Consider the following 15326-nt stretch of genomic DNA (forward strand, 5'->3'; position numbering starts at 1 on the left):
GTTGCTCCAAGCCCCATCCAACCTGGCCTTGGACACTTCCAGGGATGGGGCAGCCACAACTCCATCCTATTAGTCCAGAAGCTCCAGCCTTTCCCACCTGACCTGGCAGAGGGAATAGTTTGGGGAACAGTGAGTGGGACCTGTGCAAATATCACCAGGTGTGTAACCCACCCTTCCTTTTATTCTTGAGTTTAGTTGGATTTTTTGAGGGAAAATCGGTTCAATGTCTTAAATGTTGACTCTTCTACAATAACATGTTCCCAGTTTCAGCTGATCAGACTTGTCACAGTCCTGGGACACCGTGGGGAGTGGTGGCAGTGGAGGGGAACAAAGTGGCAGGAGCTGATGGATAAAGATTGAAACCATTGGCCTTCTACTGCTCCACCCTCTTAAATCTGGGGGGAATTGGAGAAAACTTCATTATCTGTCTTTCATCCAGATCAGTTCTGCCTTGTGGGGTGAGACGAGACCCTGGGCTGGGACAGAATCTCAGTGCTCAGAGGGTGCTGAAGGGCAGCACAGCAAGAGCAGCATATTCAGAGCAAAACACAAACAACATTGATTTTTCTCCCCTTTTTCCTTCCACCCTTAACCATTTTCTCCTTCCACCACCACATCTGTGCTTTCCTGGGGCTGGTGACAATCACCTTGCTCTCCCCAAAACCACTCACGTGCCGGATTTGAAATAACGGATAAAGAAGAAGCAAAAAGGCGAAAATCAACACCAGTTTTCCTGCTTCATCTCTGAGGGGTGTGGGCCAGTATTTAACCTGCTGATGTTCTGTGTGTGTCACAAGTGCTGACAAACTGAAGTTCATGCACAAGGTGTGGAGTCACAGAAGAATTTGAGGGCAATTGTTGGAAGAGGCCAAGTGTGCAACGAGGAGTTGTTTGAAGGAAGGACCCCTTGAGCAGCTCCCCTTTTCCCAGCTCCTGGTTGTTCCCACCTGCTCTGTGTTGGCACAGCTGTTTGGGAGCCCAACTCAGTGAATCAGACTTAGAAACAGAGTTGGCTGAAATACATAATTTTGTATTTTTAACGTTGGGGTGTGTGTGGGGGGGGAGGAGAATCAGGTTACTCTTGAGCCAGCTCCATTCCCAGCCCCGGCACAGTGTGACAAGATAATGGAATGGGCTGTGTGGGTGGACAGGAACAGGGTGCCTGGAAGAGGCAGGGGTTGGTTCCCTGGCTCTGATAGCACTGTTACTTAATGGAGAACATCATCCCCAGGAATTTCTGCCACCCCTCCTGTAGTAAATCACTCCTCTGTCAGTCTCTCTCCCCCTCCTCTCTCCGACTTTTCCCGCTATCTCCAACTTCCAGGCTCCCTCCCTGCGCGTTCCCGCTCGGCTGCTGCCCTGGGCACGCTCAGCACGTGCTGCCACGGCCTCAACTTGGCAACAGCTTCTCTCTCCAGCTCTCCTGCTCACTCCTGGGGCATCTTACCTTGCTCTCTTTTTCCCTCGAGCTCGTCCTCTTGTTCTCCCTCACCTTTTTTGACAATTTTCCAGCTCCTGCCCTTTTTCTCCCAGGTCCTTTCCAGCTCTCGCTCTCCCTGTTATTGTCATTTGCTGTTCCTTCCCACTTTCTCCTCCCTCACAGGAAGAAAAAAAAATCCACATTTTAAAGACTAAAACCTCTTAAGAAACTCCAAAGTTTTTAATTTTCTGTGTGTTCACCCCAAACTTTACCACAAACCAATACAAGACACAGATTTCTTCTTTGTCTCATTCCCTTTTGAATTTTTACTTGAATTCTGTGTTGCCTTAAGATATGCTCACATAAAATAGGTGGTTTCTCCTTTTTGGATAAACTGAAAGATGAATTGAGGTTTCCAAAGTTAATGTTCTAATAAAAGGTATTTTCAGGTGTCTGTGTACTTACTGTAGCAGATGTTAAATTGTGAAGATGTTTTCTTGTTCCTGCTCTACAAAGGAGACATAAAAATTGTTTCTTTTCACACAACCACCAGCTGGACCAGTTATGTCCAAAACCAACCCACCAACTCTTTTGGAAATTCCATCTTTGCTTGTCCTCTTAAATAAATGACCAGTTTCACTTCCATGTATTCAGATACTCAGCATTTTTGTTCACATTAGTTAAATTTTGTTGATAACTTATTATCTGTTAGTTAGGAAAGTAGACAGGAGTACTGATTCCTTGATATCTGAATCCATCCATATTGTAAAATCCATCCATATTTTAATAATCCAGAGTGACTTCTAATAAAAATGTGGAAGATTGGACAGTTTTTAGGAGTAGTTGAGGTTCCTTCAGGACCTTCTTGCTGAGCTCTTTCACAACATGGAACAAGAGCAGAACTATTTTAAAAGTTCTCTTTTTACAGCAATCTTTCCTCAAAACCACAGCACATCATTCCATGGAATACACCAGGAACACTAGGAGAAAACTAAAGAATAAATCTGCTGGAAGAGTGGCTTTGTTTTGGAGTCTTTCCATCCATCCCAAGATATTCTTGGGAATGTGCAAGGTTTTCTTGCCTTTTTGTTTCCTGGATACCTCGGACATGGTGATCCTGAGTGCTCTTTGGAGGGTTGGAAGGTCAGGATTTAAAAGCTTTTTTTTTATTTCTTCTTTTTAATTTGTCCTCATTTCCTTCCTGCAACCTGCTTTATTATAATCATTTTAGGAAGTCTTATAAAGGAAAAAAAAAAGCCACAGGAAGCCCAACTGCTCAGAACCTTCTCAACTTCTGCTGCTGGCAGAGATACTGTTAAATAATCAGAAAATTGTGTGGTCTTACCATGACCTAAATTACTTTAATGGATAATTTCATCAAAGTTTTAGTCCACTTTTTGAACAAATGACAGATAACTCAGAGAGCATCAGATTGATCAGTGCAAACCCAGGATTCTGATGCAGGAATTAGGGAAGTTCCACATCAACTGTCCCAAAGGTTCAACTTTTTCTCTTTGGCCTCATAAAAGTCGAGTCGGACCAAATTAACCTGTTATAGAGACTTTTCCTGGGCTTTTCTCTTGCTGAGAGAGAGATGTCTTTTAGACTTTTGTCTTATGACTTCCAGCAGGGAATATTCAGAAGTGAATTCCATACTTCTCCACAGTGACTGTCCTCAAAAAGGGATTCAAACCAACATTATCCCAAATTTACAGACCAAGCTTGAACTGCTCCTTCAAACCTGGATTGAGTTTCCTCGTGTCAGGGGAGCTGCAAACTCCTGTTGGATTCCTGAAGCTCAGAAAGTCCTTGTTTTCCATATTAATAATCAGGTTTGAAGGGTGACTGGCAATCTGTTCTGCTGGATGAAAATGCCCTGGTTTCTTGGTCTTTGAAGACTTATAAATGATTAGTTCTTTTGCCAGTTATTCCTTGGATTGTGGAGGCTTGATGAGGAATTCCTGGCTGAAATGCTGAAGGAGTTGTGCTGAAGGAGTACGTTCTGGGTGTATTTTTTTTAACTTATAGTGATTTTCTCTGGGATAAGAGGTGTTCTGGAGTCTCCAGTGAGCTCACAGTAACTGTATTTTGTGGTGGTACAGAAATCTCAGTTCAATGTGATAATAAATGTACCCAGTGATAATAAATGCACCCACTCTCTGTCCTGCCTTCTCTCCCTGGCTGTGCTCATAGGACTTGGATAAGGTGCCTGAATTATTCTCATGGATTTTAATACCCCTTAAACTGAGGAATTTTCAGCCTAGTGCCAGCTCTGCCCTGGTATCCCGATTTACCTTGGGATATCCCAGGATTTGCTTTAATACTCTGCTCAGCAGCAGGGCTGAAGGCTACCAAGATAGTGAAAGAATTTTTGGAGTTTTCCCTGTGAAAAAGGAGGTGTTTTGACTCCCTCCCCACATCCTCTGAAAATTCACTGAAGTTCCTCAGTTCCTCTCCTTCCTCAATGAGAGTTTTCTAGGTCAGCGGTTCCTTTCCCGGGGAATAAGGCCATGGCAAATGTGCTGCAGATGGAACACAAAACCCACGTTGAATTCTCTTTAAGTTGAGGAATCTGATGTTGGGATGATTCATATTTGGTGAAAGGCATTTTTGACAGTGGTGTGTGCGCTGAGAAATAATGTCAGGGCTGGAATGAGTGAGGGGGGGGGAATGGGGGAGCTTTATTTATTCATGGCTTTCATGGAGATGGTGATTCTCCCCCTCTGCTCTCCTGAGATCCTACCTGGAATGCTGCTTCCCTGACACAGGAAGGATGTGGATGTGCTGGAGCAAGTCCAGAGGAGGGATATAAAGATGCTCCAAGGGCTGGAGCACCTCTGCTCTGAGGGGAACTGGGGATGTTCACCTGGAAAAGGCTCCAGGGAGACCTGAAAGCCCCTTCCAGAGCCTAAAGGGGCTCAGGGAGAGCTACATTTCCAGAATCTCAGGTACCTTTCACGACACACAGTGTTGGGATATTTCTTTACAGTGAAAAAAAATATTAATACTTTCCTCAAGACAACCATTTGTGGTCTGTTTTATGGCTGCATCACACTGATGACCAAAGATATCCAGGGAGCTCCACAGCAGCGTCTCCAGCACTCTGGAAAGTGGAGCTTTGCTTGGAGGTGACTCTTCTTTTCTCTCTGGAATTTTATTATTATTTTCCCCAACGTGAGAAAGATGTGGAGCTGTTGGAACAAGCCCAGAGGAGCCCACTAAGCTGATCCAAGGGCTGGAGCAACTCTGCTCTGGAGCCAGGCTGGGAGAGCTGGGGGGGTTCACCTGGAGAAGAGAAGGTTCCAGGGAGTGACTAAAGGGGCTCCAGGAGAGCTGGAGAAGGACTGGGGACAAGGGATGGAGGGACAGGACAAGGGGGAATGGCTTCAGACTGCCAGAGGGCAGGGATAGATGGGATATTGGGAAGAAATTCTGTGAGGGTGGGGAGGCCCTGGCCCAGGTTGCCCAGAGAAGCTGTGGCTGCCCCTGGATCCCTGGAAGTGTCCAAGGCCAGGTTGGATGGGGCTTGGAGCAACCTGGGCTGGTGGAAGGTGTCCCTGCCCATGGCAAGGGATTGGAATTAGATGATCTTTATGGTCCCTTCCCACCCAAACCATTCCATGAGTCCAAGTCAGACTCAGGCTCTGGAGCTGTGCTGAATCAGCAGAAAATTTTTCCAGGGAAGTGCCTGTTTCCCACGTTGGGGAATTGCAGAACTGACTCAGCAGGACCAGGGCAGGTGCCAGAGGTGGTGCAAGGGATGAGCTTGAACCCAGGGGCTGGGGACAAGGAGGGCTGTGGGAACACAGCAGCCAAGTCAGAATTGGCTTTTGGGGGCACTCGAGCCTGAGAATTCTTCTTTTAATGGAATAATTCCGTTATTCCCATTGATTTTAAATGCATCTGGTTGACTTGGAGCCCGAACTTGACCACTGTGAATTCGCAGAGCTCTTGAACTTCCCATGAACTGCTGTCTGAGAGCGTGTTCGACAGGATTTCTGAGCCTGCTGTTTCTGTGCTGACACGTCTGGGGAAAGCTGGAGCTTGGGTGTTGTTTTCCAAGTTAAAAAGGAGCTGGAAGAGCAGTTGGGAGAGGACCCAGCTCTCTGTGTGCCTGCCCAGTGTAAACCTGAGCAGTGAAAGGCCCAGGTGGGTCGTGGAAGTCAGTGGGAGCTGCCAGAAGGGAATCACTGAAACCCAGGGAGTTGGAAACGTTTAAAAAGTACTTCAGTGCTCACAAATTATATGGTTAAAACAAACCACTTACCCCAAATCTTCCAAATAAGCACCATTTCTGTCCAGAGCCAGCCAGGAGTTACACCTTTGGTTGTATTTTATTGCCTTTTTTTTTTTCTTCTTCTTTTTGTTTTAATTTTGGAGACTAAAAGTGTGCATATCTTCATATATGAAAATATTTTGGAAGCCCTGGAGATTAAAGGTGCTGCTGTATCAAGACAACAACCATCCACACTGTTATAAACTTACCTGAAACACTTAACTCCAGACCTTCTTTGAGAGTAAAATCACAACTATCTGCTACCAGAGCTGAGCTGGACAAGTAGTTTAATGTCATTTATTCACGTGATAGCAGCTCCAAAGGTCACTTCCCAGGTATCTTCATAAATACATAAAGTATTTTTGTGTATTTGTAGACATATATTTATGTATTTATATATATTTGGGTTCGCTGTGGTTTGAGTAAGATTGGAAATTCTCTCTGGTTTTGATTTTTGTCCCGATTTTAGTTCAGGTGGCTGCACCTGAGGTTTGGGAAGTAGAGATTCCGTTTGGGAAATAAGAGGTACAACAAATAGAAGCAGGAGTTAGTAACCATTAATAATAATAATAATAATCATAATAATAATAATAATAATAATCTGTAATAATATCAAGGTTGTTGTAAAAATCTGTAAATTGAGTGGTTTGACCACATTCTGTGGAAACTTAAAGCAGCTTTAAGGATGTTCCTGTAATTCCTCTTCCTTTATGGCTGGAAAACCCAGGGAGAAGTGGGAAGTTGTCCTCCCTTGGGACTTTTAGGTCCGAAGTTCTGAAGTGATAAATGCAAATCTGTCGTTTTGCTCTGCATCTCTATAAAGTTCTTTTCCCAACCACGGGGAGCAGAAACAATTTGTGAATGAATGTTCCACTTTTCCACTTAGAGAAAAGTCTAGAGGAAAGTGGCAGCTCCGCAAAGAATTTCCCAACATTTCTGTGGATAAAGTAGTTTACACTTCGTAGTTCCACTTGGAAATGTGACTTTACTCCCCTGCTATTGCAGGGGGTGGGCAATTCCTGCTGGAGCTTCTCTTCCTTTGGGAATGTAAATCCAGTGGGTTTGCCTTTTGCTTCACACTATTAAGTGGGTGGAAAAAAAAAAAAACACTCCCCTCTCTAATTGGTGGGTCCTTATAAGGTCGGTACAGTGAAAATATTTTAACTTTGTGCTTCTAAAATTAATATTTTTAGGCAGTGAGTAAGTCAAGAAACACACGCAAATGATCTAAAACATCCCAAGTATTTCAGCTTTTAGTGTGGGGCTTTTCCTCCCCTCCCAACTGTGATATTTTAATTCTTCTCTAAAACCCCACACAGGCTTTATTCTGGGGTTCCCATAAATAATTAAAGGAATATTTAAAAAACCCCAAATCCTGAGTTTTCTGGCTGTCTGGGTCAGTTATAAATTTGCCACTTCAGTTCCTTCAGATGCCGGGCAAGCAGTGCATGTTTTAGAGGTGATGCATTTCTTTTCATAAAAGGACATAAATCAGATATTTCAGAGTCTCAAATTGCACTCAGAAGTCTGAATTAATACTGATGTGACACCACTGGAAATAAAATCACACTTTGATGTATTTTAGGTGCACTTGGAGGGTATTTTGACACCAACAGTGGCCTGAACAGCCCTGTTCTGTCCCAGCTGTTTGTTCCTGCTGCACATCTGCAGTGGCCCAGCTTAGAGGACTGATCTGGGATAAATAATAATGATTTAGGGTTTCTCCTGCTCCCTGTTTTCCCCCAGTGCAGTTTGCTGAGTGTCCCTGTCCCGTCCCAGCAGCAGGAGTGGGAAGGAAGGAGCTGCTCCAGCAGTGCTGCTGCTGGAGAGAAATTCCTGCTCTTCTCCAACTGCAGATCTGCCTTGGCCAGGTTTGAATGTGGGTGAGAAAGTCTGGGATTTCAGGAAAGCTGCTTCCACATGTTTTCACACCTCCAGGATGGCTCCTTGCATCACGTGTTGGAAATTTAGCAGGAGAGAGTGGAACCAGTCATTCACAGGATGTTCTTTTTAGAGGAACTGGTGCTTTTTGGAACTCTGAAAACCATTTGCAAGAGTACAAGAGACACGATGGTTGGTTCAGGAGCAGCTCCCAAATCCTGACCTGGAAACTCATGGAGTCTCCAGTCCAGCACTGGCCCTTCTGACTCCTTGGGAGGGTGAGAAATGTGTTGGTTTAAACTCAGTTTTGCTGCTTGTTGGTTTTCCACCAGAGCTCTTCCCTTTCCATGCTCAAGGAGGAGAATGTTTGCCCCGTGCTTGAGCTGACATTGGAAGTTCTGTTGAAATTATACACAAATTAAAAGGAAGAGGGAAATCATTTGTTCTTCTCGACCTTAAGAATTTTAAAACCTAAAGTTGGTGAGTTTTAAAAACCTTTCCCCAGAGAAGCTGTGGCTGCCCCTGGATCCCTGGAAGTGTCCAAGGCCAGGTTGGAGCCACCTGGGTTAGTGGAAGGTGTCCCTGCCCGTGGCAGGGAGTTGGAATTGGAGGATCCTTTAATGTCCCTTCCAACCCAAACCATCCTGGGATTCCCTGATTCTGTAGTTGCTGTTCCAGTGCAAACATTCAGCTCCTGAGTTTTCCACAATCCCACAGCACTTAAACCTGGAGAAGGGGGTCTGTGGCTTCTTTGGGAACATGACAAACATGATGCTGATCCCAAATTCCCGGTGTTTTGCTCAGGGCTCAATATATAGAAACTGGAATATAGGTGACTGGAAAGGTAGAGGAGGGATATATTGGCTTTTCCTGCTGAAACCACGATGTACTTTGAATTTTCTACTGTGATTTTACAGGTGAGCCTCAGTTGTTGTAGAAAGCAGAACTCACTACAAACTAGTCCAGTTTTTTTTTTCCTTTCATTCCCACCAATTATTCCTTGTACAGATCCTCACATATGTTGTGAAGTAGAACAGAAGAACGTGTGAGTGTTTCAGTTTTCAGATCCCTGTTAATTTGTCCATCAAACACCCAGGATTTCCCTGGGAACAAAGCGCAGGCTGCACGTGCTGGGGGCTGGAAAACCAGCAATTCTGGAATTCCTCACTTGTGTCTCTCTGGAAGTTGACAGTCACTGAGCACTTGGAGAGGCTTATTTGTTTATTTATTGTAAACTCCAGTGGTTTTGGTGGCACTTGGTGGCATTTTATTACTCAGCATTTGAAATAATGCACCAAACCTGGTGTGTTTGGTGAATCCTTTGCCCAGTTTGTTTTATTTTGAGCAGCATCCTTGGTTGCCTGTGCACAGCTCAGGTTTATATGTGTCTAAATTGATTATGGTCCAGTATGTCAATAATCTCAATTTAACAAGATAATTTCCCTAGTGAATAATAATAAAAAAAATGGTTTGTTTCTAAGCAAGTATTTCTATTTTCTGTTGGTAGCAACAGGGCCCTGCCTGTGTTCCCCAAAGGTCAGTGACCTGAATTATGTTCAGCTCTGACAGCAGCCTGGGCAGAGATTTCTCTGGATTTCAGGAGTGTGACTTGAAAAATTACCAAATAATCTTTTCACAGATGCTAAAAAAAAAAAAAGAAGAACTTTGCTATGATTAGTTTGGAAAAGGTGCCGTGTTGAATCTGATAACACAGTGATACTGAATAAGGAAAACAAACCTCTACATGAAATGTTTTTAATTAGTAAAATGTAAAAAGGAAAACCCTCCCCAGCAGACTTTCCTTTTAATTAAATTTTCATGTTAGTAATGGTTTTTGCACTTTAACTTTTAGGGTTTTAGAAGTGGGATTGCTCTGAAACCAACTTTGATCTGCAGTGAACCTATTGACTGTGGTGGGTATTGAGTGTTTTGAAGGAAGCATTGGATGCTCCCAAGGAATGCAGGGAATAAAACATCAGCCCTCAAGGAGGCCGAAGGCAAACCAGGCTTGTGGTGTGAGCAAAAGTCAGAGAACATGAAGGATTTATTATTTATTCTTATTATTCAGAGTCACCATCTTTATAATATTGTGGAGAGTGACTTGGGATAAACCTGCTCAACACCTTTGATGTGTCTAAATGAACATTTTATAACTCTACACTTGGAATTATTCCTGGACATGGAGTGGCTCTGGATAGGTAACTCCATCCCCTGTATTTTGGGGAGATCAAAGGAGCATTGTGTGGGTAGGAAAGATGAAGAGCAGAAAGCAACAGTGATTAAAAAAAGGAAATAAAAGCACGAGGTAAAGTGTCACTGTGGTGGCTTCAGACACAGCTGATTTCCAAGAACTCTCTTTGTTTAAATAAAAGCCTTCAGCTTTTATTCTTTCAATAATGTGCTTTTTCACACTTTTCTTGTCATCTCCTTCCTCTCCTCCTTCATTGCCAATTTTCTGTCCTACACCAGTGAGCAGATAAAACTGAGTTCTTGAAGCCCAGTAAATGTTATTGCTGAGGGGATCCTTCCAGTCATGGTCTGACAGACTGTGTGATGAGCAGGATTTTCTCCTGCCTCCTCTTACCATCAGTTTATTATCTAACCCAGGCAGCCTCTGTACAGGCTCTCTAAAAGGCCTTTTGGGCACTTCTGGCAGTGCAGAGACCCAGCAGAAGACACTCAGTGACTGAGTTTAACGTGCTGCCCCTGCAGTTTGGTGGTATCTGTTTAAAAAAACAACCCCCAAATTGTTACCATTTCATGAAGTGTGTGTGTGATCCTGTTACAGTCACAGCAACTCAGCAGGTTTGGGCCCTGCAAGGGTTTTAAAATCACTTTTATGTTGTGGGTCCCTTCTGAGAAAACAGGGCTGCACCAGCCACCTGTGGGTCTGAATTCCACAGGGGATCTCCAGCCTCTCCAGAACTGTTGGAGATAATTGTTGGGATAATTGTTGGAGAGTTGGAAGGAGGCTGAAGAAATGCCTTGGTTTGGGATGGATTTGTTTTCCTGGTTAGCTCTGGGATGGAGGGATGTGTTGATTCCCTGTTAATAATCTGTTAAGGACTTTCTGTCACAGCAGCAGCTCTTCCTTAGTGTTGGTGGCTCTGAGAGTGTCTCTTAAATTCTAAAATAACTCAGGGCTGTGCAGTTACCTTTGCAGCTGCTCTGGGAGCTGCCCCTTCCCTCTGTGGGATGGGCAGGAGACAGTGTTTGAAGCTCCACAATTTGTTTTGACTGAAAATCATCTGCTTTGCTCAAACTCTGCCCGTTGATAGTTTGAACTAAGCTGGGTTAGAACCTGAAACTGGTGGGATGGGAGGTGGTTGTGCTGCTGGGAAAGGCTTCCCGTGATCCTTGTGTCCGTGGGTGCTTCAGTTCAAAGGGAAAACCAAAGTCTGTTGGGCAGAGGGAGCTTTCAAAACTGGGAGTGTGGCTCTGAAACCTTGAGACACCCGTGTGGGATGGACAGAGCTGGTGCTCCAGGACATGGAGCTGCTGGAGAGAGTCCAGAGGAGGCACCAGGAGGATCAGAGGGCTGGAGCAGCTCTGCTGGGAGGAAAGGCTGGGAGAGCTGGGATTGTTCAGCCTGGAGAGGAGAAGCATTGGGGTGACCTGATTGTGGCCTGGAGGAACTCCAGGAAAGATGGAGAGAGACTATTTCCAAGGGCCTGGAGTGACAGGACAAGGGGGAATAGCTTCAAACTGACAGAGAGCAGGGATAGATGGGATATTGGGAAGGAGGAATTCTTGGCTGTGAGGGTGGGGAGGCCCTGGAACAGGTTGCCCAGAGAAGCTGTGGCTGCCCCTGGATCCCTGGAAGTGTCCAAGGCCAGGTTGGACGGGGCTTGGAGCCACCTGGGCTAGTGGAAGGTGTCCCTGCCCATGACAGGGGGTGGCACTGGGTGGGCTTTAACATCCTTTCCAACACAAACCATTCCATCATTTTATTGTTTGTTTAAGTAAGAGTTTGCTCTTCCTTTTGAATAACTGGAGATGCCTCTGCTGAGCTCTAGTGGGACCGAGCTCAGTGTGTCTGTGGGATGTTTTTTACCCTCAGCACAAGTACCAGACCAAACCTTTTACCCAAACTGAGGCAATTTAGGCACAAAAGTGCCTGATTTGTAGCATCTTGTGCAGCCTTATGCTGTGCTCACCAGCTTTTCCAAGTCCCTGGCTCCTGTGGCTGTGGCAGTGACTTTCTGGGGCTCTGTGGAACAGCAAAAACCTAATTCCTGATGTGGGATGGGCTGGTTTTTTCCCCCAGGACACCGAGAATTCACCTGCTCATAAAATACCCCCAAAACCACAGCAACATGGATCCAAAATGAGCTGTTCCTTGTCTTCCTGGCCCCCTTTTCCCCATTTGTGTGGCACAAGGACAAGCCCAGTGTGGTGGCAGGAAGGCAAACTGGGCTTAGGGGGGTTTGGGCAGGGCTTAAACACTCCTTGTTGGGGGGAAATGGAGCGAACGGCGACGTTTTCTGCTCAAATTGCGGCGTCTTCAGTGCATTTTAGGCTGGACACACTTCTGGAAGTTACATATTTCAGGAGGTGTTTAAATAGTAATAACTTGACTGTCCAGTTTCAGCTGGTAATTTGCAGAGTTCTCTAAAATCCTCAGTAATTTCTGAGCGGTTTTGATGCTTCCATAGGTTGCAGAGTGATAAAAAACCATTGGAGAACAAATGAAAAGCCAATACTTGAGAGATGTATTGGTTTAGTTGGTTTAGACCAGGTTTAGTTGTTGGGTGTTTTGTTTTGGGCTTGGTGGGGTTTTTTTGGCATAATTTTGCTCTTCTTTTTAACTTCTCTCGGAGTTTTCTTCCTAGAAACTTGTGTCTTTCTATCTCTTTATCTTATAGAAAGCATAATTCTATTTTTCAGTAAAATGACCCTAACTCAATTTCATCAGGATAGGAGGAAAAATGAACCTTTACATTTATGGATTTATATGCATTTATAGCTTGTTAATTCACTAAAATCCCACCAGTTGAGTCATGTTTTATAAACACTGTCCTGAGTCTCTCTAAAAATCTACATATTTAAGGGCTTGGCAAAGATGGGTGACCTTTATTTTCATAACTCTTAAACAACCAGTTGAAATATAAGTTAATCCTTGAAATTTTGACACTTAAATAATGTGGTTTGTTTTTTTTTAACAACAGATATCAGTGGGAATTAAGTCTTGGTAATTTCTGCTTTTACTGTTGGAAAATTTCATTTTCTCTCTGAACTTCTTGGTTTGGCTCCGGGGTTGTTGCTGAGATCCGGGGTCGGACTGAGCTCCTGTGGCTCCATGGGATGGAGGTTTATCCCTGTTTTCCTCTTCCCTTTGCAGTGTTGTTTGCTGCTGGACTCCCCCTGTCCCCACAACCCCGCAGGATGATATGAGACTTGAAAGAAGACGATGCATACAGGTAAGCTGATTTTTCAAGGCTTTTTAGAAGGGAAAATAGCTGATGTTTTCATGTGCTTTTTGTTTCTTTTCCATTCTCTGTACCCCCTAAAATTCTGTTGTTCCAAACTTAGCAGAATATTGAAGAACCTTTGAAATTTTGAACCTCTTTGAGTTTCGAAATCTTTCTTTGCCCTTTGGAAAAACCCTTCTGCAGCTTTGGAAACTCTTCTTCTCCCAGGAACAAAGTGGTTTCACTGAATGGAAATAACTGTTTGCAAAGTTTTATGCTTTGCAAGGGTTTGCTTTTGAAGATGTGCTGATTCTTGGGGATGTCCCGTGCAAGAAAAAGTTGTTACCCCTTCTTAAAATTGATGTTTCAGGAAGTTCTTCCATTTTTGCCTGCTTAAAATCCTCTCAGTGACAGATGTATTTGCAGATTCAAAGATAATTTTCAGTGATACTCTTTTGCTGAAAAAATAATTCATATTTTCTATAGAAATAGAATAAAATAAGAGTTTATCCAAGAGGGTTGGTGGAGTTCTTTATACCAAAATACCAGTTTTTTTGGAGCAGTTCTTGGGGCCAAAAACACACCTAAGAGGGATCCTTGGGGTTGCTGGTTCAGCTTTAAAGCCCAGGAATCCTCGGGGCCCCGGGAAAAAAAAAAAACCTGGGTGGATTTACGTGTGCATCCAGATCATCTCCTGATTGACAGTTTTCAGTTGCATCAGCTGTTCCTGCATAAACAGCTTTGCAGGGTATATTTACAGGGAGCCTCTTGGATTAAGCCCAAGATGCTGCAAGTGGAGATTTCACTCAGCGAGAACTAAACATCCTTCATCCCCCACTTGAGTGGCTGTGAGTTGTGTGTTGATAACTCGAGTGAAACTGGGGTCTGAAGGCTTCTAAAATTAGCTTGGGCGAAGAAGAGAAGAAAGAAAAACTAATCCAAAGGGATAATTAATTTGTTTGAAATACCTCCAAGTTGCATCTTTTGGGTGGCCCATCGCGTTTGGGGAGCTCTTGTTTAGTAGTCACAAGTTCAAGTGTAACTTAGATATTGAGAAAATGTTTTGAGAAGCTTTCAGAGTGTTCATCCTACAACTGAAAGGAGAGATGATGGTATGAAATAGTGCCTCGTGTTTGAGAGAATTAAGTTTCAAATTGCAGTCCATTAATCTGATCCAAAACTTCCAACTTTCAGTTTTGGTCAGGATTTCTGATGATGTTGAGCTTGGAGGATGATGAGCTTAAAAGAACAGAAATACAGACAAGATTTTGAAATTTTAAGTCGTAATTCTTTCTTCTGTAGCCCAAATTCTTTATTCACAAGTCCCATGAGAAATTTCAGATTGAAAACCAGTGGTGCCCTGACAAAATCCTTCAGGCTTCTGACATGTTATAGAAGTTAGACCAGTAAGATTATTTTCAGTTTTCTCTTTGTGAGGACAGCCAGTGTTGGTGTGCTGAGTTCCTGAGAATAAACAAGATTTGCAGCCTTAGAATGAAAAACTGAACTGGGATTATTTTGTAGGGCAGCAACAAGAGTCATCTGGTGACTCTGCTGAAGTTCAAAGGAGCTGGTGAGAGCTCAGGCCCGGAATTGAGAGGTTTTGTGGTTACTGGTGATGGGTCTTTTGCATTTTCAAGAAGGTTTCTTGAGGGTGAGGGATCAGAGGTGCCTGGTGGTCTCTGAACTACCTTTGGCTAAAGGGTGAAAGCTTCTAATGGGCATCACTTTATTTCCCTGCAAGCTGAAACCCTACTCTAAACCCCTAAAATTACCCACAGCGTAACTGGGGGAAACAATCCTCTGAAGGAAGAGGATTTTTTTTCGCTTTTTCAGATTGAAAACACAGAAATGTGCTAAAGAAAACCCCCAAACCCTGAAAATGCGAAGAAATGGGGATATTGAATGTTGTTTTCCAATTTGAATAACCAGGAAAACAAACAAAGAGGGCCAAAGGCACCTGGTTTGGATCAGGGATAGTGTGGGCACAGCCCCAGGGCAGGGATTGTCCCCTGTGCTGGCACTGCTGAGGGACCTCCAGGGCTGTGTCCAGTTCTGGGCAATCATGGAAGAGAGACATGGAGGGGCTGGAGCGTGTGCAGGGAAGGGAACGGAGCTGGGAAGGGGCTGGAGCAGCAGGAGGGGCTGAGGGAGCTGGGGGGGCTCATCCTGGAGAAAAGGAGGCTCAGGGGGGACCTTCTGGCTCTGCAACCTCCTGACAGGAGGGGGGAGCCGGGGGGGGGTTGGGCTCTGCTGCCAGGGAACAAGGGACAGGAGGAGAGGGAACGGCCTCCAGCTGTGCCAGGGGAGGCTCAGGTTGGATTCTGGGAAAAATTTG

At 44.3% G+C, this 15326-nt stretch overlaps 1 protein-coding gene across 3 annotated transcripts in view; it reads left to right on the plus strand.

Annotated features, from left to right (window-relative positions):
- DYRK1A (dual specificity tyrosine phosphorylation regulated kinase 1A) overlaps positions 1-15326 on the plus strand; it is a 72049-nt gene that overhangs the window by 10948 nt on the left and 45775 nt on the right. For all 3 annotated transcript variants that reach the window (XM_032679021.1, XM_032679022.1, XM_032679020.1), the window contains exon 2: positions 12919-12997. In XM_032679021.1, the coding sequence (XP_032534912.1) occupies positions 12988-12997 (10 nt within the window). In that variant the 5' untranslated portion in view covers positions 12919-12987. The remainder of the gene's footprint in view (positions 1-12918; positions 12998-15326) is intronic.

This window comes from Chiroxiphia lanceolata, chromosome 2, assembly GCF_009829145.1.
Source record: "Chiroxiphia lanceolata isolate bChiLan1 chromosome 2, bChiLan1.pri, whole genome shotgun sequence".
Lineage (NCBI taxonomy): Eukaryota > Metazoa > Chordata > Aves > Passeriformes > Pipridae > Chiroxiphia > Chiroxiphia lanceolata.